A 27,942-nucleotide genomic window follows, 5' to 3' on the forward strand; every position below is an offset into this window, starting at 1 on the left:
TAACATGATGCTAGAGAAGGCAGCATGTGCAGTAAATCAGAGCACAGATGCACATTATGCCTGCCGCGAGAAACTGTTAAAAAGCCTTTTTTCTTGTTAGAGGAGGGAAAAAAAAGGAAACACAAAACCCCCAAATTGCTACATTAGTTTATTTTAATCGTGAACCCACTGAATCAATGGCATACAACATTGTGCTTGCTTCATCATCACAAAACAAAGACTAAAATATTCAGAAGTCTTTATGAACAGCATTTTCTCACTTATCTTCTAACCCTGATCTTTTGCTTCTCTGGTTTGGCTTTGAATGAATCCTGAAATACTTTAACAAGTATAGATATACCGCACAGTATAGCTATACCCCACAGGTATTCTTTGCTCAATCGTTATATTATGCCATTATTGCAGTGACATCAGAGACTAATGTGAACCTGCTGTCTGACAATATAAATTGGCCTACAGATGACAATATCTCTGAATTATTCTCTCTTCCTCAGACCTGCTGGCAGTGCTTGCTGGTTCTATTATGTTACACTTGCAATCTAGCATTTTTTCATCAAAAAAATGTATCTTAATATGATAAACAGAACAGAGCGGTTCAGTAACAGTTTTATACTTGGCAGTTTTGGAAGTGGCTTTGAGCTCAGAGATTGTGTTTAATGTTTTCATATTTGGTTAGGTCTGCAAAATGAAAGAATTGAGACACTGAGGAAAAATAATGTGATATATATCACATTATATGCACCTTAGAAGTTTTCTGTTGCCTGTTTCTCACTGTTAGTGTAGATTCAGCTTTGTCTCAAACTGTGTTGAAACTAAGAATTTTAGTCAAGTAATTTGAGGAGGGGCTCTCAATCCAGGATGGGATTTATTCTCTGAAAATCATATGGTCTTGAGAGTAATAAATCATCTTAAGAAATCATAGCAGCACATTGCTTTTACTTGAGTGATATAACTTCTTGACAAAATATTAGATTCCTAATGGGCTCATATAAGGGATAATTTATTGACTGACTGCCTCTCCTGGAAAATAAATATTTTTTTACCTTATATTCATGTTATCAAAACTGCTCTAAATTTACTCCGTTCTTTCGCCAAAACATGCCACTCTTCAACCTTAAAGTTGAAGGTCAAATTAGTGATACTAAATTTCTCTCCAAGCTAAAGCTGTACATGAAAGCACAAAAGACTAAGCACTATTTCATCATTAGGACCAAGAGTTCATGTCCTCTCCTCAGAAATCATAAATTATCCCAGACTTTATCTGCAGTACTGTTATGCTGTGCACCTTGTATTAAAGACTTGTATGTCACGTTTTACGAAAGGAGTAGAAAATGATCCTGTGTCTGCAGCAAGGTCTCACATTACCTGCAGAAGCCATCCCTGAATGTTTGTCCTTACAGTCCAGAAAGTAGCATAAAAGCCCAGAGTTTTTTAACTTAATCTGTATACATTTCATTTTATGAAATGAGTCCAGTATGTATTTTTCATATTGTATGTGGCTTGCGTATTAATAGAACATGTCAAGATGAAGACTAAAGTCTAGATGAAATCGAGTAAGATGCTTAAGAAGATCCATTATTACAGCTTGCACATTCTTTGAGCTAAAAAATATGTGTACAGTTAAATATTTGTACTTGTTCTTGTGCTGAATTTACTGGGGAGGGTTAGGCATTCCTCAACATAAGCAATGACAGCATCTGCATGCTTGGGTTACTCTGCATGCAAGAATTTATTCAAACATGTGCAGTGTGTTTGAGGGGTCAAACTTTTGTCTTTGAAGTCAGTGGGTGTGCTTACCGCTGAATTCAGACACTAAAAGTTTGATCAGAAGCCATAGAAGCCATTGAGATTTCGTTCTTACTTACATGTCAGGGCCCTAGCCCATGCCAGGGCTCTAGCACCTCTTCAGTGAGTAAGTCCCAATGAAGTCACAGTTTGCTAAATTAGGATGTTTCATTCACTTGTCCAAAATTGGGGACCTCCAGATCTGTAAGTATTTATTTGTACTACTAGAGTTCATGGTGTCCCTGAACAGAACAGAAGGGACACAGCACACAGCCTGCTGTACAAGTGAAAAAAAAAGATTTACTATGCAGTCCTCTGTGTTACTATTTCTAAAATCAAAGCAATTTTCTTTGCAAGCAGAGCAAAAACACTGGTCTTCGGTGTGAAGTTTTAAATTCCCTTTCCATTAATACCATGCCTCAGACTAGTTAAATTTTATGTGGCAAAACCAGGGATTCTTTGGTTTTATTGAAAGGCGCATTTAGGTATTTTCGATTGAAGAGAACTGGAGTTTGTTTGGAAGATGGGGATCCAATCCAAAGAAATACAGGGATTAGTCTCAAGAACTCACTAACACAGAGACATTAAACACACAAAGCATGAGCTCCAGAAGTGAATGTTGTTTTCGGTGTAGCAGCCCACTGGCACTACTGTATGTTCAGTGTTGCCTTTGCCCTATTTTCATAAATCATGTGTGAAGTCCAAGTAAATCATGAACCTGGCTTAACTACAATTTGTGATATTTAGATTTGAGAGGCAAAAAGTAGTAGCTTGCCATTTAGCTTTCCAAGCCTTAGGGTTCCACACTCAGTTCCCCAGCTTAGATTTTCTAATTTTTATTGAAAAATGAGATTTTCATAAAATCATTTTATTTCAGGAGTCAAGCTGAAAAAAAAAAAACCAATATGTCAAGACTGGTAAAAATAAGTTGGCAGAGTTTGCAGGGCTGCTTTGTTATTATAATAATCCCCTCGTCTTGACTACAGGAGCTAACCCTACCTTGCCAAATGCTGCCTTATTGTTCTTTGTGGAACATGCAAGCACATACCATCTCTGAGCATATATTTTATAGTTTTTCCTCCCTGCCTCCAATATCTGCTAATGCTAATTTAAAGGCAATGTTTTCTCTCACATGTCTCTCAAGCTTCGATGTCTAGCCCGTGCTTTGTCTTTGGGGAAGGCTAATAATGTGGACGAATTACATTATGTGATTTGATTGTCTTATTTTAAAAAGACAATGCAAGCTACATTCAGCACTAGCAAAACTATTTCAAGCAAAAATAAAAAAGATTGCTTCCTCAAATACATCCAAATTTACAAAATGCATGGAAGGCTTAGTTCAAAGGTGATTGATGTCATTTGAATATTTACATTAAATTTGACTCAGATCCAAAAAAAATGGAAGCTATTCAAGCCAACCTGCCTGTTTAAGAAGAACCTGGAAAGTACTATACCAGCAGTAAAAACGGAGATTTAGGGAGGTTTTGTACTCTGCTGGGTGGCTGTAAAAAAAAATAAAATGCCCAAAAGTATATTATCTATGAAGATTTTCTATTGCCTATTAATATGAAATGTTTTGACAGGAATAAATATTTGCTTATACAGGAATATTGCTATATATGTGACCAGTCAAGACACGTAAACATGTACAGTACTCATAAAAGACACAAAAGGACTCTTTTCCTTTCAGTGGACAGACCGTGTATTTTACATCCTGAAGTCATGCAGGAAAAGAATTCATGCTTTTGGCTTTTCTTGCTTTGGATTTCAGACCTCTGAACCCTCTACAGCTGGGGCTTTTTATACTTTTCCAATGTATTTTTTTGTTCCAGTCCATTCCAAACTCTCTCACAGTTTGGTTGCATTTTGAGTTGAACTTCTGGCCCATTCAGAGTCCTTTTCAATTCATTTCACCCTTCTTCTGCTACCCAAGCCAGATTTCCTCCTGTTGCAGAGTCTGTGGGAGCAGATGGGTGAGAGAAACTCTGCGAGGTTCTGCTTTCTGAATATTTTCCTCTAATTGTTGGATTGGCTCGGTGGATCTGGAGGGACCAGTTGGAAGCCAGGGCCATCTGCACAAAAGCTCTATACTTCTGCATTGGCCCAAGGATCTTTTATATCCTCTGACTCGGTGGTGGCTTCATTCCAGCAGAGCCATACTGAAAGAGGGCTTCTCCTGCTATGACCTCTTTAGAGATATCGTATTAAACGTAAAGGTCAGTGAGAAACTCTTTCCAGCTCAAGGGAAATAGCTGTTTCTTAAAGATAACTACCAGTTTTGAAAATGTTGACCTCAGGGACTGAAAGCATTGAGCTTTTGTAACACTAATTCCATTGAAAGTCCTACTTAATTTAACCCATACAATTTGCATTTTTTTTAAGATAATAAATTAACCAATTCCATTTATAACATTTTTTGGACAGCCAGAATTTGAAGCAAGTGAGTCTATTCTCAATCCACACGTAGCTCCTGCTCACAGGAGAAGGAGAGGCACCTTGAGAGGAAAACCAAAGCTTGGTGGCTTACAAGACGTGCTTATTCAGATGGTAAAAGTACATGACATGGAGTTTGGCCAGGTCTGGGCACAAGATCTGTAGCTCTGGCTGGGCTTTCCACAAATGATGAAAGAAGAAAGAGATGCTTTTTATTCCCTTGGCCCCTCTGCAGGTGAAAGTCATCTCACTGAACTTTAGCAGCTTGGAAATCAGGCTCCCTAGAGGGCAATGAAGAGAAGTCATTCCTAGGTAGCAAGTCACCCTTCCAAGGGCTGGGGTTAATCTTACCTAGTTTAAGGTTGAATGAATCATCCATTCTGTCCTTCCTGACTATAGCAATAGCCTGGACAAGTAACTTTAATTCGCACAAAGTTAGTCCAGATGAATCTCTCCCACTAGGAGTGGGAAAGTTTCAATTGAGAAAAGCACTTTGCTTGCCAGGAATGAGTTAAGAGATTGTATAACTTGGAAATAGGCTGAAATCCTATGTGAATCAACTAGTAGTTCTTTCAGTTGGATTTAAGCATGTACTCTTAAATAACGTGATTATCAAGGCAGATCGAATGTGGACTTAAAAGTTATTTTAAGGGCTTTCCTAAATCACACGCTACATGGTCAGGATACCTTAAGCACTGTTGAGGTAAGTAGCTTTTCTAAAGGTACGGGCAGAGCATATTCTATTGGAGCATTTATTGGAGGTAACAGTCTCCTTTCCATTTTAATTCTCTGAATATTGCTGGGGTAACATCCCACTTTCAGACACAGTCCAAGAAGAATTTACCCCCATTAAGCATCCAGAATGGCTGATATCAGTGTTAGCAACTGGTTACTTTTTGGCCCAGAGATGATGAATTTTACTTTCTAAGAGAATTTTTTTAAGCTGCAGTCAGGATTTAATTCAGAATCTTAACAATTGGGACAGACAAAATTTCCAAAGAAAAGGTAGGCAACCGCAGACTTCAAGCGATTGAAAACTGCTTCTGAGCTATTCAGATTTGTCTGTGATAATTACCACTGATTTTGAAATTCTCGGTGCATATCTTGTCTCTAAAATGTGGTCAGTGCTTTCCTATATTAGGCATTTTTTCAGAGAGCAAATTTGACTATTTCCTTATACAATTTTTTTGTGGTTTTGGAAACCCAGATCTGATGAGACCAAAGAAGTCTTCAGGACTGGTTTGTGATTCTGTCGCCTCTTCTACAAATACCCAGTAATTCCAAATTTACAGTTATCACAGGAGAAAAACTGCGGTGACTGAAATGAGGCAAATTGCTTCATTGTATGAAAGTTTGCATCAGAGGCAGCACAAGAAGTTGTAAAATGTAAATCTTGTGCTCTCAAATTTCGCCGTGTTTTCACAGAACTGCATCTGTGACTGTGCAGCACTACAAAAATTTCCTGCGAATGTGCTAATAGGCCTTATGAGAATGTTCTATCACCATCCATCTGTCACTTTTTAACAGGCCTGATTGGCAAGCACTTGTAACAACTGACATCTGTTCTTGCTTATTGATATGTAGATTTATGGTAATTGCTGTGAACAATAAGACACAAAATTACCTAAGGTGAACATTAAATTAAATTTTCATGCCCCTATCCTTATAAATAATTTTTTTAAAATCTTAAGTTTCAAGCAAGGCATACTGTGCATCTGTTTTGTACATAATTTAATTGTTTTTTTTAATCTGCCAAATAACAAAATGAAAGTTGAATTTCCTTGCAATCTTGAATATTTGCCAAGCTGATAGCACATTGGTAAATACATGTTATTAAAAATGGAATCGAACTGTATTGTGATTCTGTTTTTTTTTTTTAATCATTTCACTTTAATTCCCAACATCGTCTCTATCATGAAGATCAAGAGTTATTCCTTACCCAGAAGTTTTTTTTTCCCTACAGGGGGATTTTCATTTTTCATGTGCAACACTGCCTATGAGGCTGTTCTTCAGCATTAAGCAATTTGCATTTCTTCAGAGAGAGGTGTATGTGCTGAGTGAGCAGCACTTTCAAATAAAAACAATCTACTCATTTTTGGTCCAGCTCTGTTGCGGGATTTGGGACTGTTTTGAAAAAGCTGTAGGATGGGAAATGTGTGAAGACAGTGTGTGAAAGAGAAGAGAATGAGAGAGCAGATTAGTCCCACAGAACTATACCTTGGCTGAAGCGCAATTGATCCAAAATCCTCATTTGAAGCAGAGTGCTTTTTGGGTCTGGGACTTGAGAGCATTTGGTTTCTCTCCTCCAAGTTTGTCCTAGCAAGCGGGATGTTGATGCACTTGACAAGTTGGTGGGAAAAGCCAATGAAGAGGAAGCAGAGATGAAAAAATACCTAGGGAATGTGAAGCAGTGATGGCAGAACTTATTTTTTATAAGTTTCAGCAAACAGAGGATCCTGGAGAGGATGTATATTAAGGATAAAGTGGCTAACACAATCAGCTCTAGAGCACGCTGGATGATGGGCATGTGCTCTGAGCCCAGGCTGATGGCCGCTTTTGGGTACAGCAGGGTTCTTTGGTGTCCTTCTCTGACGCGTGTGTGACTACAGCAAGCAGGTTTTGGTTTTTTGTTTTTGTTTTTTTCTTCCTAAAGGCTCTGTAGCGGACACACCGTAACATCTGCAGAGCTGGTTTGGGGCCAGTGTCTTTTAGTCACCTCTCCAGTCAAACAGACTGGGTGGGGAGACGACTTCGTCACTGCCTGGCTCTTGTTTGTTAATCTTTTTTTTTTGGCATGGAAGCTCTTTCTTCAAGTTGTTAGATTCCTCTTTTGCTTCCAGAGGAAATGTCCCTCTATGAAAAAGTGTTTTTGTGGGATGAGGCAATGGTGGTGGTAGTTTTGCATCTATATAGGCGTGATAGCAGCTCGCAAGCCCAACGAGAGCGGTTGTTTGTTCCAGTGCCTGCTGACCTTGTCTTGCCCGCTGTACTTGTGCTGAGCACCGTACGGTGTGCGTGGGCTGCCTTCCAGCTCCACATCCTTGTATGCTCATAGGCTCTCTGTTACTACAGCCTAACGCAGCTTTGCATGCATGCACAAAGCCATGCATTTCAAATGCAGTAGAAAAAGCAGTATTAAATTGCTTCAAAATCCATTTGCTTCTAAACCGAGGTTCGGAGAAAAGTCTATGCATTTTCCAGAAGGATGTGGGATTTCATTTGGCTGAAGCTCTTTTACAGTCTCTCCTCCTGTACCATTCTGTATGTTTTGTTCACTATTATTTAATCTTGCCGTGCATGCTGTTTAAAAGTTCAAAGTAGAAACGTCACCATAGAATAAATATAAGCTGATTATGACTGATCCTCCTGATGAACCACTTACCAGTGGATGATAGAAAACCATGCTGCCATGGTGAAGAGCAACCCACTACTTTATCAAATGTCCATTACAGAAAGGCGTGAAAAGTGGCCTCTGTGAAGACCAGCAATGTTTGCGGGATATTCTTTGCTGAGTTACTTATACTTCTTATAAAAAAGGAAGGAAAAAGATCCATGAGTACCAAATATCAATGCAGGATGAAAATGGATTCCATGTCTCATTCTGAGGACCGCTTTGTCTTGTGTTTTGTTGCTGTTGGTGGTGGTGGTGGTGGATTTTTTGCAAAGAGCTAGACACCTTTTAAGTTATCTTCATTCCTAAAAGGCTTATTCCTGAAGTTTGAAATAATCTGCAGAATCTTACTACCAAAGAAAGAGGGTTTTTTTTTTTTTTTTTTTTTTTTTTTTAAGAAAAAGGAGAATTTTACACACCAGGCTTCTTGCATAGTCAACATGTGAGTGAGTCAGCTAAGTAATTTAAAAAAAAAATGCTTGCAAAATATCTGAATTATACCTTTTCACTGAAAAGTGAATTGAAAACTCTTAAGTTCCACACCATCTTTGTCTTCAGAGATATATTAACAAATGTTTGTTAATACATTGTTCCAAATATACTTCCTATATTAGATTTAGACTCGCAGTAAAAATCAAAGGTTAAAAAAGTCAACTTCTTATGATTTTGAAGATGACTTCGTTCAAGATTTGAGATGTTTAAAGCAGTTTTATTCTATTCATTTGGGTATCAAATGCCTAATTCTTTGGTATTTATAAAATGTCCATGTAATTAGTGTACAGTTTTGCCATTTCAGGGTTATCTTCGTATTTTAAGCACTTACACTTTGTAAGAGCTGGGTTAGAAGACCGATCAACAGTGATTTAACACTGCAGTGATAAAACAGCAGTGATTTCCTGTGATCATATTATTTAGCAGTTACACCTAATTGTCTAGATTAGTAGTGACTTGTGACTAGGGTAGCTTTATTGTGCCTTGTAAAATATTTTGGGTTGGTAGTGTTTGCAAAAAAAAAAAAAAAAAAAACAACATTTTTTTATTATGGTCATTAGCTTCTAAAAGAAACCTGAAAGAGCATTTCTTTCACATAATTCCTCAAAGTGTGTTATGTAGACTGCAAGTGGCAAGTCTTGAATGAACTGAAACCATACTCCTAATGTTGTTGTTGTGCCATGTTTTCTAAAGTACAGACATCTGAGCTGATGCAAGGCAGTTGACTGAGGCACAGAAGTTAGAACCAGAGCAATGCTGCATGCTCATCTTGAACCTGACCTTCCTGTTGAAACAAGCTGTATTTAAATACAGACTTTTATTTACAAATAGATGCTTACATTAAGGTTCACCTCAGAGCTCCTAATGCCAGGACAATGAGAATACCTGTACATTCAGCTCTATGGGGAGCTCATTTGTTGTACATAACCTGAGTCTCAGATGTGTGCATTTGAAAGTGTTGTCAGTCTCTGTTATTGCAGAAGTTCTCATTTCCTAGAAAATACCTCTCAATTTCATCTCTTTTTCTTCTCAAACGTGCTTACAAGATATTATATTTGACCTCTTTTTTTTTTCCTTCTTCTCCAAGTTGTTATTAGGTTCCCCTGGTATGAAAAACAAAGTATGCAGAAAGAAGTAATATCTCTTGTTAGACAAGCTAATGTTCAAAAAATAAAATAAAAATTGGACAAGTTTTCAGGCACTCAAGCTCTTCTTTGAGTGTTTCCCAAAACTCATGCAGTCATCCCAGCTCTGTCATTTGGCCTAAAAAAAGGTATTACTCTTCCTACCAACTAACCTTTTGAATATACTTATATTATCTAGACTACAAGAACATTAGGAAACTGTTTTAGTGTTTTATGGTTTTTGCCTACTTAATTCTACTGAGGACTCAAAGACCATGTGGAGATCTCTCTCAGGTCCAAACCAACATTATGAACTCTTGCTGCCATCCAAGCCCCCTTTGGACAGTTGCATCTTATTCAGAGGATCCTGAGCAGGATCCAGTCTGGTTAACGTTAGCCCCTAACTTGCGTCTGCGTTTTAGTCTCGTACTGAAACAGTCCTCTGTAGAATAAGGGCCTAAGTACTTTGTGTAGTCCAAGGTAAAAGGTAGTACTTTTGAAGGGACCTCCATCTCTCTGATTTAAGTCAAATGAATGCCATTTGCTGTTCCTTATTCATCTTTTTTTTTTTCTGTTTCACATAAATTGCATTTATTGTTTGTCCTTTTTTACTTGCCATCTAAATTAAATCATTTGCTGTTGAAATGAAAGCTTTTCATGAAGGTCCTTACTGAAATGCAGGTGTACCTCCCCCACAGCTTCTAAAATAATGAAGTAAGAGATGACTGAGTGGACTTGTTACCACAAGGCAGAGCTTATGGCCTAAATGTCCCCGCTTCAGTGATGGCTCTGTCATCAGTCTGATATTAATTCGATGCTCTTAGTTCCTATGTGTTTTTAGAAATGAACCATCAAAAGAAAAATCAACACAACTGTTGGCTACTGCACAGTGTAGTCTTCGTAGATACTTTCAGAGGAGACACAGGAAACAAATTATATTCATCCCAATTAGATGACCCAATCTTGAAGGTGTTTTAAATGTTAGTTATCTTCTTCATACCCCCTGTTGTGCTAGGGAATAGTATTGCCCCTGGGCTTCACACAGGGTTTAAATGACTTTTAATTCCACACTTGCCTTATAGAAGAGACACAAACCAGATTTAATTTCCCTATACTGTAGGCTGGTGCCCTTGCCATATTCTCCCACTCCGAAGGCAGAAAGGTGAGAGATGCTATTTGGGGACTTTAAAAGGTGGTTAATCTCTTAGCAAGCTACACCCAAAGCTCCATGTCCACTGAAAACAGCCTTTATTTCTTCTTTTTTTTTTTTTTTGAATGGCACCTTTTTATTAACCCTATTGTTTCTCCATGCAGGCATGAACGCTTTACAATTACAGAACTTGGCAACTTTAGCAGCTGCAGCAGCCGCCGCCCAAACCTCAGCTACCACCACCAATGCAAATCCTCTCTCCACAACGACTGGTGCTCTGGGAGCCCTCACAAGTCCTGGTAAGAGCAGAGTGCTTGCTTTCAAAATACAAAAATGAGAGTAAATGGCAAGAAAATAGTTACAACTCTGATTCCATGCTGTGACTAAGTTCTGTGATCATATACATTTTGGACACCCTTTTAATAACTGAATACATTTTTGTTGCTGTTATTTTTAAGGAAAGAATTTATTGTTCAAGATGTCCAGTATGGCCACATTCTCTGTTCCAGACTCATTTCAGGGGTCATTAAAGCCTAACAGACCCATCTTGCAAAACTCTACATGAAAATTGCAATTACATGGGAAACTCAAGCTAATCTTAACTTTTCAGAAAGAATTCAGAACGTGCTAATCCTTCCCATCCAACAGAAAGATCAAACGAGATGGCACTTCTTAATCCCTAAGAGACTGATCTTTGATTCCCAACCCATCATGCAAATATTGCCTTCATCCAACATGAATTTTTGTGCAGTCCTCTCTTTTTTCCTTCTCTTTTCTTTGCTGTAGCTGTAGAGCTTTCTGTAGAGATTTCTTCTGGTCCTGAAGAAGTGATATCAGATGTTCAAGAAGTCCACAGCCAGAATCTGACTTCATTACCCTAAACTGTATGGGGGAATGAGGGACAGGTTAAGAGATGGTGGTGCCTCCATTACCACCGTATAGGCATTCAGCCATGCACTTCCCATGTATGCATAACCCTTCCCACTAAGACAGGGCAGATCCAGGGCTCAGTACCACTTCAGTATCTCTAGAATCCATGCAGAGAGGTGTTGATTCAATGTAGTTACTCTGGATTTACAGTGAAGAAGCTGAGTCAAGAATCTGGCCACTTATCTTTACATAAAGGCTGCAGGGTGTAATTATTTGCATCATGAAGTGTGTTTATTGCTGTTCTAAAAAACATTCGTATTATTTTAGACACCACTAAAGAACATTTGTGTTTAATCTTGTTTAAGTGTGTATTTATTTCCCATGAAAAAGTAATTCATGGCAGACGGTTTGAGCTCATCAGTAAGGAAAACAGTCTTCACTGCACAATAGAACTGGGACTGAGTGTGTTGCCGGGTGTTAAAGCTGGCCAATGCTTCCCGCTGTATTACAGTTTTATTGTTCGTTTGGGGGAGAGGTTAAACGGAAGGCAGCTTGACTAAATAGTAAGTTTGTGCAGCATTTTCCTGTTTCTGGTGTGAGCTTCATATCGACCTAAAAATAATCAGCCACAACAGCTCTGAGGAGCAGGTTGGGTCAAAATGATTTTGTTTGGATGATTTATTTTTTTAAAAAAAAAATCAGCAAACTCTTCTCTCCATCCCAGAGCTGGGTCTTAACACATTGCAAAAGGGTAGTCTGAGTGTCAGTGCTTCTGCGCTGCTCCTGTCTAAATGTCACACATTTAGAGAAGCGGAAATGTTGCATTTCATGCGTGCTGTGTAATATCTCTGCAGTTTAGCTGTTAAATGTCTGAGTAGCCTGTCCTCCCAAGGCATACGCAGCATCTCTTGAGCTACACTGACAAGACTTCTCAGGACAACTAAATGTACTGCACTGCAGCACGGAGGGTCTGGAAGTGAACTTTCCTATCATCTACAGCAAAGGGGCACAAGATCCTCAGGCAGCAGCATGTTTCTGCAGTGCTCTTTGCTATGCCGTGTTAACACAGGACTTGAATTCACAGTTAAGGTCCACGTTTTTTTCTCTCTCCCTCTCCAACACAATCTCCTTACCCAGCCTGGCTGTGTTGGTCTCCAGTCTGCTGAGTGCCTGGAAAGATGAGTGGTATCAGGCAATGTCCAAGTCTGCAGAAGCACATGCTTAGGAAGGTGTTTTGGCTGGACTGGGCAGATACTTGTTTGAGATAACAACAGCGTAGCAGTGCTCAGGGTGCCATCTTGGAACAGATATCAAGGTTTTTCCAAAGATATTAATGATTCTGGCTGACACATTGAAGATGCGGTATTTTCCAAAAAATCATGGATGGTTAGCCTCTGAAATAGTGTATTAAGAATGACAATTGCTTTTGAAAGTCTGATAGAGAGTTAGTAGCTGTACACAAAGGTTTTTAATATTAGATAGATTGGCATACCCAAGAGAAAGTCTATATCTAATAGGTTCATTAACCTGTTTGTGTTGCACAGCCGCCTAAAACCAATCCCTGTTAAAATGTCCTTCAGTTTAACCTTTCTATCTTGTTCCACATTCTCCACCCTATTAAATATTTTGTAAACCTGAATAATATCTTCAATGATTCTTCTCTGTTCTATGTAAACTGAGTTTAGTTCAATAAAGCTTTCAGTAGTAGCTCAAAGTATTTCCATTAGAACTTGAAATATGTTGGCAGAAAACATTTAAATCTGCCTTTCAGTCTGTGGATGTTTGGAAGCCTTGTGGGTATTTTTTTGGTCTAGTTTTCTTTTAATAGAACACTTCAGTTTGTTGTGTTTCATAAGTGTAAGTTATTTTGTCTGATTTCAAAGTCTTCACTAAGCCCAGGAAGAAATGTTTGTGTCTCTCCAGATAATGTATTAAATTAATATTTCTCAGTTCAGAAAGCTGCCCAAATTTAGGAGAGTGCAAAGGTACATGCTTAAATTTAATCATTTTCTTGATTCTGTTAAAGCCAAAATACTGCACTGAAATGGTATAGGCATGAGCATGTATTTCTAATATGCCTTAAACTGTGGCAGCCACATCACATAAATCACGTCTATGTTTTTACCCATATGTAACTGTATCACTCCTGAATATCTCTCCTGTATCTGTCTTTGACCAAGAGCTCTTGGTTTGTCCGTTGTAGACATCTGTCATAAGAGCCCCAACTTGTGGTTATGTCAGTTCAAATTCATCTGGCAGCTTAATTTTACATAGATAAGATTAGCAACCTTCAATACATCAAACTACTAAGGTGAGGATGGAGGTGAGACCAACTTTGGTGCATTGGCAACACAGAAAAACAGGCCAAGAGGTGAGAAACCAACATGGTATCTGATATTTGAGAATGTCAAGTTTTGCTGCTGGCTTCTAATGGCAATATATCAACAAGGAAAAGAAAAATGTTCAGTACCTAATAGTAACTGTTCAATTTGTATGAAACTCCTTCTTCAAGGTTCATACAGTCACATATCTCCAAACAAATTAAATGCCAATGATCTCATATGTTCTGTATACTTACTAAAGAGCTTTGACCGCTAGAGAGTTTAAGGACACTCATTCTCCTCCATGTGCTAAGTACTTTCTCTTAAGCTTGAAACGCTATTCATTCAGAAAGAACAGAGACAATGCAATCCCCCAAACTATTAATTTTTTTATAATTGTAAATTTATAATTTCAATTTTGCATACCCATGGAAGTCTCTCCCTACAGCATTGTTAGAAATGATTTTTTAAAAGCCTTTGCTTAAAAAAACATGAAAGATTAAGCTTTCATTTTAGTAAAAATCCCCTCAGGCAATAAATAGGTTCTTTTGTCTCTTGGCCCTGGAAAAAAAATTAAAATGGTTTAAATTGCCCATGGTTAAAGTAACTGTTTCTTGCAATTATCAGATGGTAGTGAATAAAAATGAAAATGAAATCATGAAAGAATAAAAACCAGGTAAAATGCATATTATGTCTTTCATGAGTTTCTCACGGGTCTTTTGAAGACTCATTTAATCATCTTCCTTGTCTTTTATTTTGATATGATAATTGTTTCTTTTATTTACTTTAATCACCTCTATTTAGTTAATTAATTCTTCAATTTCTTTTCGTTTCACTTACTTACAATACTTTCCTGTTTTAAAGGCATGTAGCTGTAGTACTTCATAATGTAAGGGTTTGGCCTTGGGGTAGTTTTTACCCAACTCCATGCGGCCATGTACGTTGTCTGAGCCAGTTTGTCTCAACTCTGCCTTGGCTGGGTCTCAGAAGTTTGCATTTCCCAGTAACTCAGAAGGGAGTTTGGAGGAACTACCTCAGGTGTAGATATTAGCAGTGTAAATATTGTAATTTAGGCAGGACAAATCTCAGCTGAGTGTCAGGAACCTTGTCCTCTCCTCCAGAGAACATCCTTTCCACATCCTGCAAACACATGGACTAGCACAGAGCCCACAGAGAGCCTGCTACTTCAGAGGTAGACATGAAGGGCGGACATATGAGCCCAGGATTATCTGTCTTTAACAGTCTGACATTTCCTTTGCCTCAGTTGACCCATTACCTAATTTTCCCACAGATAGTATTTTTTTCTGGTCTTCATGGGTAGTACAGCCTTGATACTTTCCTGATATCAAGAGCTATGAAGCTCCTGATCTTTTTGCAAAATGATATTAAGCAACAGCAGAAAAACTTTTTGCACTCTAAAAAGGAATAAGAATATGGAAGTTGGGTTTTAGATACCAACTTACTTTGTCATCTTGTCCTTTTCCATCACTGCATAGGTTTTTTCTTGTTTAATGCCATAACATGAGAGTCACAAAATCATGCAGGCTGGAAGAGTCTTTTCCCAAGGTCTCTACTTTGGGCTCCTGCTCAAGGCAGAAACACTTAGAGCAGGTTGGTGAACTCTGCATTCAGTCAAGGATTGAACATCTCCAAGAATGGAGATTCCACTGCTTCTGTGGGCTTGTTTCAATTTTATTTCTTAAAATTCATGCATAAATGTTTTTTCAATAACCAGTAGGAAAGCTCTTCTATGTGCAAATGAAGAGACAAAACATCTAATTATACATCCAAATTTATCTGCATAAACATACTCAATATAAATTCTGAGCTGTGGGGGGATAGAATTGCTAAACCAGAAGCTAATTCAGTTTCAGACTTAGGAGCCTTGATTTTCCATGACATTTTCATGATTATTTGATTCTCTAAACTATTATTTATTCACACAGCTGAACTACCTATTCATGCTTCAGTAACAAAGCTTTTCAGGTTTATCTGCTGTGTGAACCTAAGAGGAAATCTTTGTGCAAAAAATACATACAGTGTAGAAAGTAAGACTTTTTTCTTTAACAGTCTCTTCAAATCAAGCCCAGTTTGGCCATATTATATCAGAATTTACCCATTAACTCTTATGTTGGAAAAAGTCCTCCTAAGCACAAAAGTCTAAAAATACTCATTTTCAGACAGATGCTGACATTGGAGTATAACAGCCCCCCTAAATATAAAGGAACTCTCTGAAGTATAGAATAAACTGAGAGAGAAAGAGAGAAAGAAAGAAGGAAAGAAAGAACGAAAGAAAGAAGGAAAGAAAGAAAGGATTACCATTAGTGTCTGTCCTGAAAGAATTAATTCATCCTTTCTGAACCCTGCTAAAAGCAGAGAATTATAACTTACAGTTAGCATCCGTGGTTCATTATTTTGTCTACCCCCTAATACATCATAAAAATTTTCTTTGTTAGTTGAAGGTATTCATGTTGTGAACACAATTGTTGAAATGTTAGAGATTTTATAGAATATACAACATGGTTCAGCTGAGAAGCAGTGGAGAATGTTCAAATAATCATTCTTAGAAGATTCTCTTTTTGTTCACTTCAGTACAATACGTTTTTCTCCAATCAGCAGTGCAAGTCTGCCACCGTGACATTTTGTTAGAGGCCAGTACACCCACTGAGATAGCTGTGATTTGCTTCTAGGATGATCCAAAAATAACCCTACCAGTAGGTGTGTAGGAAGGTCTGACAGTTTGCTAAAGAACGAATTGGACTAGATGTTTCATGTTAGAAAAGATCAGTTTAAAATGCAGAACGGCACTTTTTATACTGTAGTACAAATTGATTATTTTTGTACCATTTCATGTGGAATTAATGCAGGTTCTGTAATTATAAAATCATTTGAAATAAGCTTAATTTGTTTTGCAGTACATAGGAAATTTCCCTAGCATAATGTTAGTTATTTTTAAGATAAAAAAGTTGGTAAATGTAACACATATCTTAAATAAAGGTTTACATATACAGTGTACATACTAAATAGATGCCTCAGACAGATGGATGCTTAAACAACCCAAGTGTGTGATTTTCAATTTTACCCTTAAATCTAGTTATATTATTAGCATCATTATCTTAGTGCTCTGAGCACAGAGCAATCAATGTCTTAACCCTGATCTCAACACCAGTTTTTTCAAACTAGGTGTTTGCAAGGAAGCCATAGAGGAAAATCTTGCCTTAGCATGCCCACCACCCAGTGCCTGACACTTAACTTCATAGTTCAGGGAGATTGCTGTCTGTAACGGAAGAAGTATGTTACTGAACTGTTGTGTGTCAGCCAGGCTTACCCACTTTGTGTTAAGTTTCTGAGTCCGTAGTTGGGCTTCTAAATAAATGAATTGATTGTGACTGCTCTTAGTGCCCAGAGGTGATGCTGCTTCTTAGAGAAATACATTGGTGCTAAGCCCATCTTACAATTAGGTCACCTTTAAGTAGGCATCCAAGCGTACTTATTGGAGCCAAAACTAGGGGACTGGGCATGAATTTGGCCTATATTTGTATTTTTAATAATGTTTCAAAATGTCTAAAATGCCTAAAGAGGAATTGTGGCTAAAAATCTACCAGAGCCCCAGTGCAGTGGAAGGAGAGGAGAGGGATGATGAATTCTCGTGGAGCATCCCTGGAACAGCAGTGTCTCTCCCTGATCAGGTGGAAAAACGAACCTGAAGGATGCGGGTGGCAGCAGGCAGCCCACTGATTAACCACCAGAATTACCCCTTTGCACATTTGTCCCGTAAAAAACAGGTCATTGTATATTCTCCTAGCAAGGAGTTTTCTGAGCAGGGGTATATTAATTCAGCCTAAAGGATCTTAGGGAAGGTCGGTTACTGAACGGCTGCGTTTAGAGTGGGCAGAACCTGTCAGTGGAGAAGTGTGAGGCTGCCCGACAACTGCAGGAAGACACATTTTTGAAAAGCTCCTTGCCTCTTCTTTGGAATAAACATTAACATCTTATGAACTTTTGGCACAGAAAAATACCTTTCTGTTTCCTTAGAATTGCATAATCACCATGGTTGAAGGACAGAAATGTGTGCATATTTTTCAGTGAAGCATCGTGCTGGTTAATTCTTTGGGTTGTTTTTTTGTTGTTGTTTTTTTTAGGAAACATTGTACAGTACTAAACCATGGATTAGTAGGATCTAATTCAACAGGAGACATGTTTGTTTTTTAAACATTAGTACATTATCATCGTCCTAAAGTATTAAATCCATTGCCTTAGCACATTTCAGGATTTACTTTGCTTGCAGTATACAAATAACACTTTGTAACACATTATATTTTGAAAGTGTGTCTCTACCTGACTCTTAATCTCTGTTTTAGTCCACAAGAATCCCAATCTGTAAGAAGGCTGTTTTTCTCTTTTTGTTGGAAGTAGTATTTCAAGCTCATTCAGAGTTGTTTTCTACTAGAGAAACATGATACTATCAGCTTGGCTACGCAGGTAGATTTGTGAGTTTATATGCTATATATCTTGCAGCAAGTCCAAGCCAAGAAAATGCTGGAGCTCATAATATTCAGAAAACAATCCAAATCTTAGCAAAAGTCAAGCACTTGAAGGAGCTTTCAACTATTTAACATTTACTACTGCCAGCACTGCTCCTACAGCCCTAGAGAATTGTGCTTGTGTCCATAGATACTCATAGTCTACTTTCCTGAGGCAGGATAGATTATGGAATATAGTGGGAATTTGAGTTTGTGAATGTTGTTGCAGCATTGTCTGAAAAGATCTAGTTCATTGAATATGGAGCCATTGATTTATTTTATGCATTGGCCAAACCCAAGTATCTCCAACAACTGCATGAGTTTAAAACCAAATAAATGAAACCCTTGACTGCTTTACTGATGGCCTTTGCTGTTCACAGAGCAAAAATATGCAATATGAATTAAAATAACCAGTGCCATATTGAACTGCATATGACTTTATGAATGGTCTGCAAAGGAGCTGGGAAAGTAATTTTGCATGAGACCAGGTAGTCCTCAAGTTCCATTGTTTGCCAAGGTGAATGACTACCCACTGGGTCATGGTATTACAATGAGGTTGTGCTTGCACACCCCGCTAAAAATCCCTTCCTCCATAGAAATTATTATCCATGCATTTTCTGGACTTGTAATTCCTTTGTCTGTGTATTCTGAACTTTTCAAAATATCAATATATCAGTTTACCTCATGTCTATTCTAAGATAGCATGGATAGAACTCCTAAGTATCTGAACTAAACAAATCTTTTAGGCACATCCTGTAGCATTGGAAAGACAAACACCTCCAAAGGACTGTTTACCTGATCTTTAGACAGATGTATCAGAGAGGTGAAAATGAAGATGAATCAGGATATCATCTCCCACATACTAGGATGGAAACTTGCCTATGTGTGTGATTTGATTATTCTTACAACAAAAGCATGGCTTACCTCGAACTATAGGCCTGGGCTCTCCTGACACTAACTCTTTTTTATGGAGAGATGCTACTGGTTGTTGTTTGTTATTATATAGTGGTGAAAGTATGTCAAAGATGTCACAGACCTGTTGGGAGCGGTGTGACAGAACCTGTACTGCAGGCAGGAGACCCTGGCCTCAGGTGGAGCGTCATTAATTCCAGATCAGAAATTCTTTGGAAGGGGACCGAGAACTGGTTGTACGCTGAAGTGGCTCTGCACGGAGGTCACTGCAGCACTGGGGTGTGAGCACCTGGACAATAGCTTACTCCAAAAAGTGCGAGATAGCAGGAACAAGCATGAGAGCACAGCTGGATGTTCCCCACAGAAATGATAACATTCTGGTTTTGATGTGAAGTCAGTGGTACTTCAATGAAAACAGGCCATGGCCCTTGGCCCCACTGAGTAAAACAAAGTCGTAAATGCACAGTAATTAGCCTTCGTTTTCTTCGTATTGTGAGATTTCAGTTTGGTTTGATTTCATTTAGTTACAGTTACAGTTGTAAATATCTAACAGGCAGCTATGAAGTTTAACCCAAACCAGTCCTCTGTGCCCTATTGTCTTCCCCTGCCTCTTTAATGTAGTTCCCAACCAAAACCAAAAGAGATTTATCATTGTGGTCTGCTGTCAAGAATGCACAATGTGTTTCAGGCAAAGCACTGAAATGAGATGTATGACTTTCAGTTTACACAGGAGGTGGATAGTCTTCACCAAATAATGCATTTCAACAAAACAGAAGCTTCAGTGTGGAACTGGCCCAAAATATTAACTTGCTTTTTAGTCTCTCTTTCCATCTTCATATTTTCAAAGGAAAATATACTCTTAAACACAACAGCATAGATTCACGCAGGTATGTCCAATAAGTAATCCCTTGTTTCCTAAAATAATGGGCTTCTTTTGGATAGACAGGTTTGTAGAGAACTTGTGTAGCAGAAAAATAGAAGACAACAAAAGTAGCCAGCCGATAGCTTTGTCTACCATACCTTTAGTGCTTTTGTTTGCTCTGTGTTCTCCTCCTCCTCTGGGGAGCTGTGGAAGTTGTTTAGTGTAAACACTGTAATTTAAGGACAATCAGAAATGTGAAGCTAAGTGTTAGCATAAATGACATAGTGCTTAACATAAGTGACCCTGATTTTCACTTGTCCCAAGCTCAGAGAGCTTCCTTAGCCTTCAGTGACCCATGCACTCCTGAAGAGTGTGTATTTAGGAGTCTAAATTAAGTCTCCAGTTCTTGGAAACCTTAGCAAAGTCTTTGCAAAGAATTTGAATAACTTGGTTCACCTCTCTGTGTTTTGGGTTGGTTATGTTTGTTTGTTTGTTTCTTGTGTGTGAGCATGCACTCACAGGACACTGTGAAATATAAAGCAGTTTTCAGAAAGCCACCTTCAGCCAGAAGGATCACCATGGGGAAAGATTTGTCTTTTTCTCTCCTTATCCCCCTCTTTCTTGCTTAGTCTCAATTGCATGTGCATGTGCATGTGCATGACACAGATGCAATCAGACATTGAGAGGCTGCTCTTCCTTCTTCCATTCCTCAGTAGTGTTTCTCTTTTCCTGCACCCTGAGAAGACATGGGTAATCTTTCATAGGGATCGTTCACCTGTGAGTAATGAGGAAATAGAGGGACATTGACTTATTCAGGGAAGACTGTGATATTAGTGTATGTCTCTCCATAATGTCATTCTCGTTTCCCCCGACTCTTTCTTGCTCTCTTGCTTTTTTGGTTCTCTTTCCCTGGAGAGCATCTGTCACTTTTATTTTATTCTTTCCAAGCACAGGCAGAGCGCTTAAACTTACTAGAATCTTCCTTTTTGACATGTCAGACAGCACTTCCCAGATACCAGAAAATGATCAAGTTTTTACTCGTCTTTCCACACTGTGGCCATTGTGTTTGTCAGAGAACCTGATAGAGAATTAACCTCCCCGGAGCAGGAAAATCCACCTCTCCTTTGCCAAAAATAGCCCCGAGAAGCAGAACTGGTGCTGGGGCTATGTTAGCAACTGGCAGACCATCGGTTTGTATGAGGGTGAATGCTCAGATTGGCTTGAGATCACCGTAAAGGGCAGACAATTTAATGCCAGTCACAGGCACTAGTTAGATTAGAATACTGATGAGCCCTTTTGAAAGGCCAGCCGCATCTTCTTTCAGCAAAAATATTAAAATGGCCCCCTTTCCTCTACCTCCCTCCCCCCAGTTCTCTATAAGAATAAATTAAAACTTGGAGGTGTGGTTATTATCACAGAATAATTAGACCCCATGGGATTAGAGACACTCAACGTTTGTTAATGCCCCTGGGTTGTGATTATCTAATAATGATGATGCCTCTGTCATCAGTTAATTATTCTTCCCCTTTAAAATGTTCCTTATGCAGTCAGAGCCTGTAGTGTGTGCTCATTTCAGACAGAAACACAACTGCAAATTCCTGAGAGCAGTGTCACATGAGCAGTGTGATTGACTTGCCTGCTTCTCCCCCATACCCATGTCTATGATGCTCATTTCATAAGCTCCATCATCCATATTGAAGCTTGAATTGCTTCTCTTTTCCATAGGAGATAGTTAGTTCATGTTTAGGAGTGAAGTTTATAGCCTCCATCTCCTTAAACCAACCAGTTATGGTTAATGCACCTTAGTTGACTGACCTTAAACATCTTAAACAAGACCAGGTCAGGCCAGAATCCAGCAGAACACCAGTCTACACCAGTCTGGTGATCCAGATTCACTGCTACACAAGAAACTCCTACAGCCGAGTGCCATTTTTCTCTGTTTAAGAGAGTGCTACAACCAAAATAAGATGTTATAGATCAGAACAAAGTTGGAAGCTTTGCACAGACTTTGCAAAGACAACAGAACCAAACTTTGGCCAATATCCTTAGTCCTTTACTTGGGCCAGCAGGTGTTCATATTGTTTAGATACCGTTTGCAAGATATCATTGCAAACATCATTGGTTTTTGCAACTGAAGCTTAGAAAGGAAACAGAAAACACAGCCTTAATCTGATTATCCTTAAATCCAGCCAGTGTTGTCTCTTAGCTTTATTATCCCTCTTGTACTAACAAAGGGACAAAGAATATTCTGTTTACCCAAGAGATTTTGGGTAGTAAACAAAAAAAAATTAAATTCAACTTGCTAAAATTAAAGATTTTTTCCTTAGAATTAGTATTTCTTTTCCATTTATCCCCAACTCTTACCATTACTTTCTTCTACATCACTGACTGGGGAGATGTTAGAAGTATTAACATAATTTTGATTTTCTTCTCTTACTGTATGTATTCTCTTTTCATAATTTTTTAAAATCCTTTCTTTCTGTTCTGCTACAATTTTATTTTCTGTTGCACATTGCCAAATCTAAAGGAAACTAACAGGAATCTAAAATCCAAAGGAATCATGCAAGGTCAGATCTTCCTTTAGTTAAATGTAGATCAAGCCCTGGACAGTTTACTCACAAAATACTTGGGGCAGACTAGAATCATAAGCACAGATGACAGGTAAGTGGAATATTCGGAGTCATCCTCTATTCCTGTAAACAGATCTGTAAACAGAAGCCAGATCTCTTGTTCATTTTTCTACCAACCCATATCCATTCTTCAGCTTTCTTTCATTCTGCCTCAGTGTTACCTGACGTTTTGTGCTTTTCTGCTACACCGTTCTACTTTTTGTAGATAATGGAGGTTGGAAGGTCCTTCAGGGTATCTGTAGTCCAGCCCCTACTCAAAGCAGGGTCAGTGTGAAGTCAGACCAGGCTGCTCGGAGCTTGATTCAGGCAGGTCTTAAAAACCTCCAAGGACACAGACTGGGCAATGTGAGTAATCTATTCCAATGCTTGACCAACTTCAGAGAGAAAGGGTTTTCCCTATATCCAGACTGAACCTCTCTCGTCTCAATTTACCTCTCATCCTCCTACCACACACTACTGTGAACAACGCAGCTCAGTCTTCCTGATGACCTCCTTGCAGGTACTGAGGGGCTGCTGCTGTTAGGATGCCCTGAAGCCATCTCTTCAGCCTGAACAAGCCCAACTCCCTCTGTCTCCTTCCAGGACGAGTGCTTCAGCCACCTTGGTGTCCTTCCACTGAACTCTCTTCAGTTGATCAATGTTTTCCTTGCAATCAGGAGCCCAAAACTAGATGTAGGACTTAAATAAGACCTAGCAAGTGCTTAGTAGCAGGAAAAATCAGCTGGATCTCCTCGCTCTGCTCCTGTCCATACAACCAAGGACACTGTTGGCTTTCCTAGCTGCCAGGGCATGCACCAGGACCCCTAGATCTTTTTCAGCAGAGCTCATCCCCAGTCCATCCATCCCCAGCCTGTGTCATTGAAAGAGATTACTCCTCTGCAGGTGCAGGACTTTGCATCTGTCCTTATCAAATTTATTAAGGTTGTTCAACTCCGCCTGTCTTGGTCTCTTCGACTTGCAACCCTTTAGTCAGGAGCAAATTAAGTCAGATTTTATCTCGTCTTTGGAGTCAGTGGGCTCAGGAAGGCAGCAGAGAATCAGAAACACACTGCAATTCATGACAAGAAAGAAGACTCTGGACTCAGAAAACTGCCAATACAAATTTGACGGGAGTCTCTCCCAAAAGAAAGCTTGTTTTCTCTGCAGCTTCTCATGCTTAGAGTCATAGAGATGCTGAACCTTAAATTTTTGGGTAGTATTGATCCCTGGTGCACCACTGTATCATCTTAACCGGAGCAAAGTGCTTCCAACACTGAATTATTTTAACTCTCCATTAAGTAAAACAACAAGAACAAAGTTGTGTTTCACAGCTGAGCAGTGCGCTTTGCCTTTTAACATATGCACATCTTCTACAACTGACTAAGCAGGATGTGACCAGAAAGCAGATAAGCAGGTAACTGGTATCAAAGTAAATGTTGAGCTTCCTGTTGTGCTGTGCATTAGGTAGTGACAGGCAATTGTGGAGTGTAGCCGAGAGCTGCCTAAAGGAATGCTGTCAGCAGGGATGACATAGTTATTGTAGTGAATCTCTATTTGGAAAGTGCCAGTTTAGTTAAGCCAGTCTTGGAGCTGCCCTGAAGCCCCGCAGCACCAGAAAGCTGCTTCTGCTCCAGAAGCATTAGCTCTTCTCTCCACATGGATGGAGTGGGTGAAGGTCTACAGCAACCCTCCAAGCAGGCAGAGAGGAAGCTGCCCTTACTTTTCTTTGCCCATTCTCTCTTGTAGTCCTGCCCTAAAACCAAAATAATGCTTCCAAAAAGAAACGTCTCTTATAATCTTTGAAATGCCTCTCTGATATTTTTAATACCTTAATACCAGGCCAGCGGTGTGACTGTTTCATTTCCAGACAGCATGCTGGTGCTGGAAGAGGAGGAATGGAGCAGGACAAGGCAAAGAGGAATGGCAGGAGTGCACAGCCTACTGATATTATGAAAGTAGTGCCAAGTTAGCGAACATAGTATGGAGTTTCCAAGAAGCCCTTTTTTTTCTGTGGAATATGGCTTTGCTGAGAAGTCATTGGAGTTCTTTATTATTCAGATGTTTACCAAATAAATTAAGGAAAGAATGTGGTCTAACACACACTTTAAACCATCCTGCTACAAAATCATAGCAATAAATGTGTAATTTAAATAGGTCTTTTTATTCAGAGCAGCAGCGAGAGGGTGTGTTAATGTAGTATTTTGTCTCATCACCAAGTGCCCAGGCAGCCTTCCTGGGCCCTCCAGTTGGGCTCCTCTGTCGGGGAGTAGGATTTTATAAATTGGCCCAGTGACATGGCTGAGGGGGTGGGATATTTACCCAAGTCTCTACTACAAGTCTGTACTGCGTGAAGTCTGTAGTACAGATGAACACAGGTCTTTGGGTTTTGTATTCATACTTAGGAGCCCTGTCAAGGATACTCCTTCGTCTTAAGCATAGGAAGTAAATAGGGATGATAAAAATGTACCCGTGCCTCCAAGTTACAGCCTTCTAAGAGACAAGCCAGCAAATGGGAAGCAGCAGAATCAACCCTGTCGTGCAACAAACATAGTGAATGCTTTATCCAAAGTAGCGCAAGAAGTTTGAGGAAGAAGTGGGAAAGGCAGCAGCAGCACACAGTAGCTCAGTGTGCATGCTCTTGTGCAAGGCCATGCTACTTCGTGTAACCTGTACTGTAGCACTGCATAAGTCTCTGCTGTCTAGCTCCTTTTTCGGATCAGGTGGGTTTGCAGAAAAGTGCACATCCTTTGCATACTAGCTCAGGATTACCCAGCATCAGGCAATTCCATGAGCTCAAGATTTGAAGGAGGGGATTACACTGAAATTTCAGTGTTTGCGTAGTTTGGCATCAGTTCTGTATGCAGGACAAAAGCAGACCCCTCACCTAAAGATCACAGGTCTGTAACACAACATATGGCCAACAGGAAAGGCAGGATCCACCCCTCATCATGTTACATCTCTGTAGGGTCTATGTCCACCTATGTCTACCTGCGTTTAAGGTTGTGTCTACCATCTCAGTCAGTGGACTCAGGGGCACTTCCAGAGGGCAATTCAGCTCATCCTAAGAAAGAAAGCTAAAGGTAGAGCATTGAGGTTAGAGTTATCTTAACCTCAGAGACAGTCCAGAAGAATAGCTTTGACTAGAATAGGTCAAACTAACTATGAGACTGCCAATGATGGAGAAATTAATCCCGTCCACAGTGTGCACAGCAAAGCCAAAGAAATATTTCCACATCACTGCCTTTCCTAGATGCTGAACCTGGTTTTCCAGCTGATGTAAATCCAGATGGTGTAAATCATTATGACTCTGTGGATTTAAGCTAGCCAACACAATGGCAAAAGTTTATATGCTAATACTGGTTGTTTTTCTAGGTTGGCAGTTTTTAGGAATTGTGTTGAAATGCTGTTTATATAAAAAGGGAAACAGCTCATTGCTCATTTAGATTTCTTGAAATAAAAAAAAAAAAAAAAACTCTGACCTAAAAGGTGCTGTAACCTGTTACATGCAGAAATTAAAATGTTGAGAAGAATAGATGAAAATCTATTTCCAGCCTTAAAAATCTCTATGAAAGCAACAGTGGTAGTTAAATATAAATATCTATCCTGTGTACAGCATCCACTCCAAATCGAAATACATTTCCTATATCAAAGAGAGATCTGTTAAAGAATATATTAACCAAAGGCCAAGTCTCTTTATTCATAATAAGTCTTGTAGCAAAAATTTCATCAATTAAAGGGAGGAAGCATGGGAAGATCAAATGGCTGGGATCAGGAGGGATTTGGGGTGTTAGGGAGGAGGACTGCGACATGCTCTCCTCCATTTCTCAGCTTCTTAATAACATTATTTATATTATTTGGGGGTGTCTGGCTATTTATTAAAGTGAAGTTGAGTAGTTTGAAAGAAAAAAGAGGGAAGTAGTTGTGAGACTGACACAGAAATGTGGGAATAGAGGAAACAGTGAAGAAGAAACTTTAGTCTCTAATAGTAAAATATACATCTTTAACCTTCTCACCTTTCACAGTTGAAAATGCTACAGTGTTCTGTAAAGTCTCTGTATGTGTCCTGGCTGGAGAAGACAACAGGTGACCAGCACACAGCATATCTTCAGGAAACTGCATATTTTTCTACGAGTCACAGGACAACTCCTTACTCTTACAAGTCTAAACTGACTTCTTTTTCCAATCCTGTGATATTATTTTCACATATTAATAGAATTTAAGGGTCAGTGGGGAATATGATGAACATCTTGCCTGAACTCTCACAGTGGCCAAAGGATTCAACCCCGTAACTCCTTCATTAGGGCAAATAGTCTCCGATTGAGCAACAGTCAGAGACCTTGAGAAAGCTGTTGGCTTATTCCAATGACTGATATTAGAGAGGAAAAAGTTTGTTTGAGCAGACAAAACACTATCCATCATGTTCTGATGTTTATCCAGGGCTTAAAATTATGAGGGAGTGGTAGGTGCAACAGATAAAGAGCAGCTCTGTTCTTCTCTGAGTATTGTATATTCAGCCAGTATTCATCAGGCTGGAGTCCACTCTGCTGAATCTCTCCCCCTAGCTTCAGTATCAGGTAATTCACTTAATGCTGTCCCAGAAACGTATCAAGTCTCTGACGTATATAGGTTTTAAGGAAGCAAGTATAAAATTTCCAACATATAGAGAAAAATAATATACCAAATGTTGTGGGTTCAAGGTGTGCCATATGGAGTGACTCCAGAAGCCTAAGTCATTGGCACTTTTTTTTGTGTTTTCCTCCAAATGCTGGTGAACCAGTAGCACAAAGAGGGTGATTCCTAGCAGCACTATGTGTCCACATGTCAAGCTGCCTGCGTACCTGGAGACAGATGTCTACTGTTTATTAAGCACCGCTACAAAGTGATTCGATTCAGAACAATAATGTTCTGGTGTCGAGGATGGAGGGAGTTGTGAAATGTTTTCTTTTAATTTATATGGTGGCAGGGGATCTTGGTAAAAACAATTCATAAATTCTGTAGGTATCCAATGTATTTTTGTCATCTGGTCAACTAAAAGCCATAAATATAGAATAACACTGTTCAGACAGTGTGTTATACTTCTTTGCCATTACTCCAAGCAGTTGTGGAGCCCAAGAGCTTTGCTGACATGAGAAAGATATCCAGGTTCCCCCAAAGTAGTGCAGTCATCTACTGTTACCACAAGGCATGTGATTTTTCTTTTTTTTTCCCCTTTCGTTCAGTATGCATTACAACTTTTTAGTTGAAAGAAACTAGGAAAGAACAAAAGGCAGAGAAAACATAGTTCTTGTCTTTAGATGAATTTCAAAATATTCTGGGAGTTCATGAGGTAAAAACTTTCAGCTGTCTTAAGTCTCCACATGTGTCTTGTAAGACTTTCAAAGTCTTGAAGACTTCGTTTCATCTCCCTATAAGTTTCTGGGGGACAAGGAATACCATTGCTTCATCTATTGATCTTATGCAGCATTTTGTG

General features: G+C 39.1%; 1 protein-coding gene across 22 annotated transcripts in view; it reads left to right on the forward strand.

Moving 5' to 3' along the window:
- Positions 1–27,942, forward strand: part of CELF2 (CUGBP Elav-like family member 2) — a 455,245-nt gene that overhangs the window by 404,876 nt on the left and 22,427 nt on the right. For all 22 annotated transcript variants that reach the window (XM_040546975.1, XM_040546986.1, XM_040546982.1 and 19 more), the window contains one exon: positions 10,540–10,674. In XM_040546975.1, the coding sequence (XP_040402909.1) occupies positions 10,540–10,674 (135 nt within the window). The remainder of the gene's footprint in view (positions 1–10,539; positions 10,675–27,942) is intronic.

Source organism: Cygnus olor, chromosome 1, assembly GCF_009769625.2.
Source record: "Cygnus olor isolate bCygOlo1 chromosome 1, bCygOlo1.pri.v2, whole genome shotgun sequence".
In the NCBI taxonomy this organism is placed as follows: Eukaryota; Metazoa; Chordata; class Aves; order Anseriformes; family Anatidae; genus Cygnus; species Cygnus olor.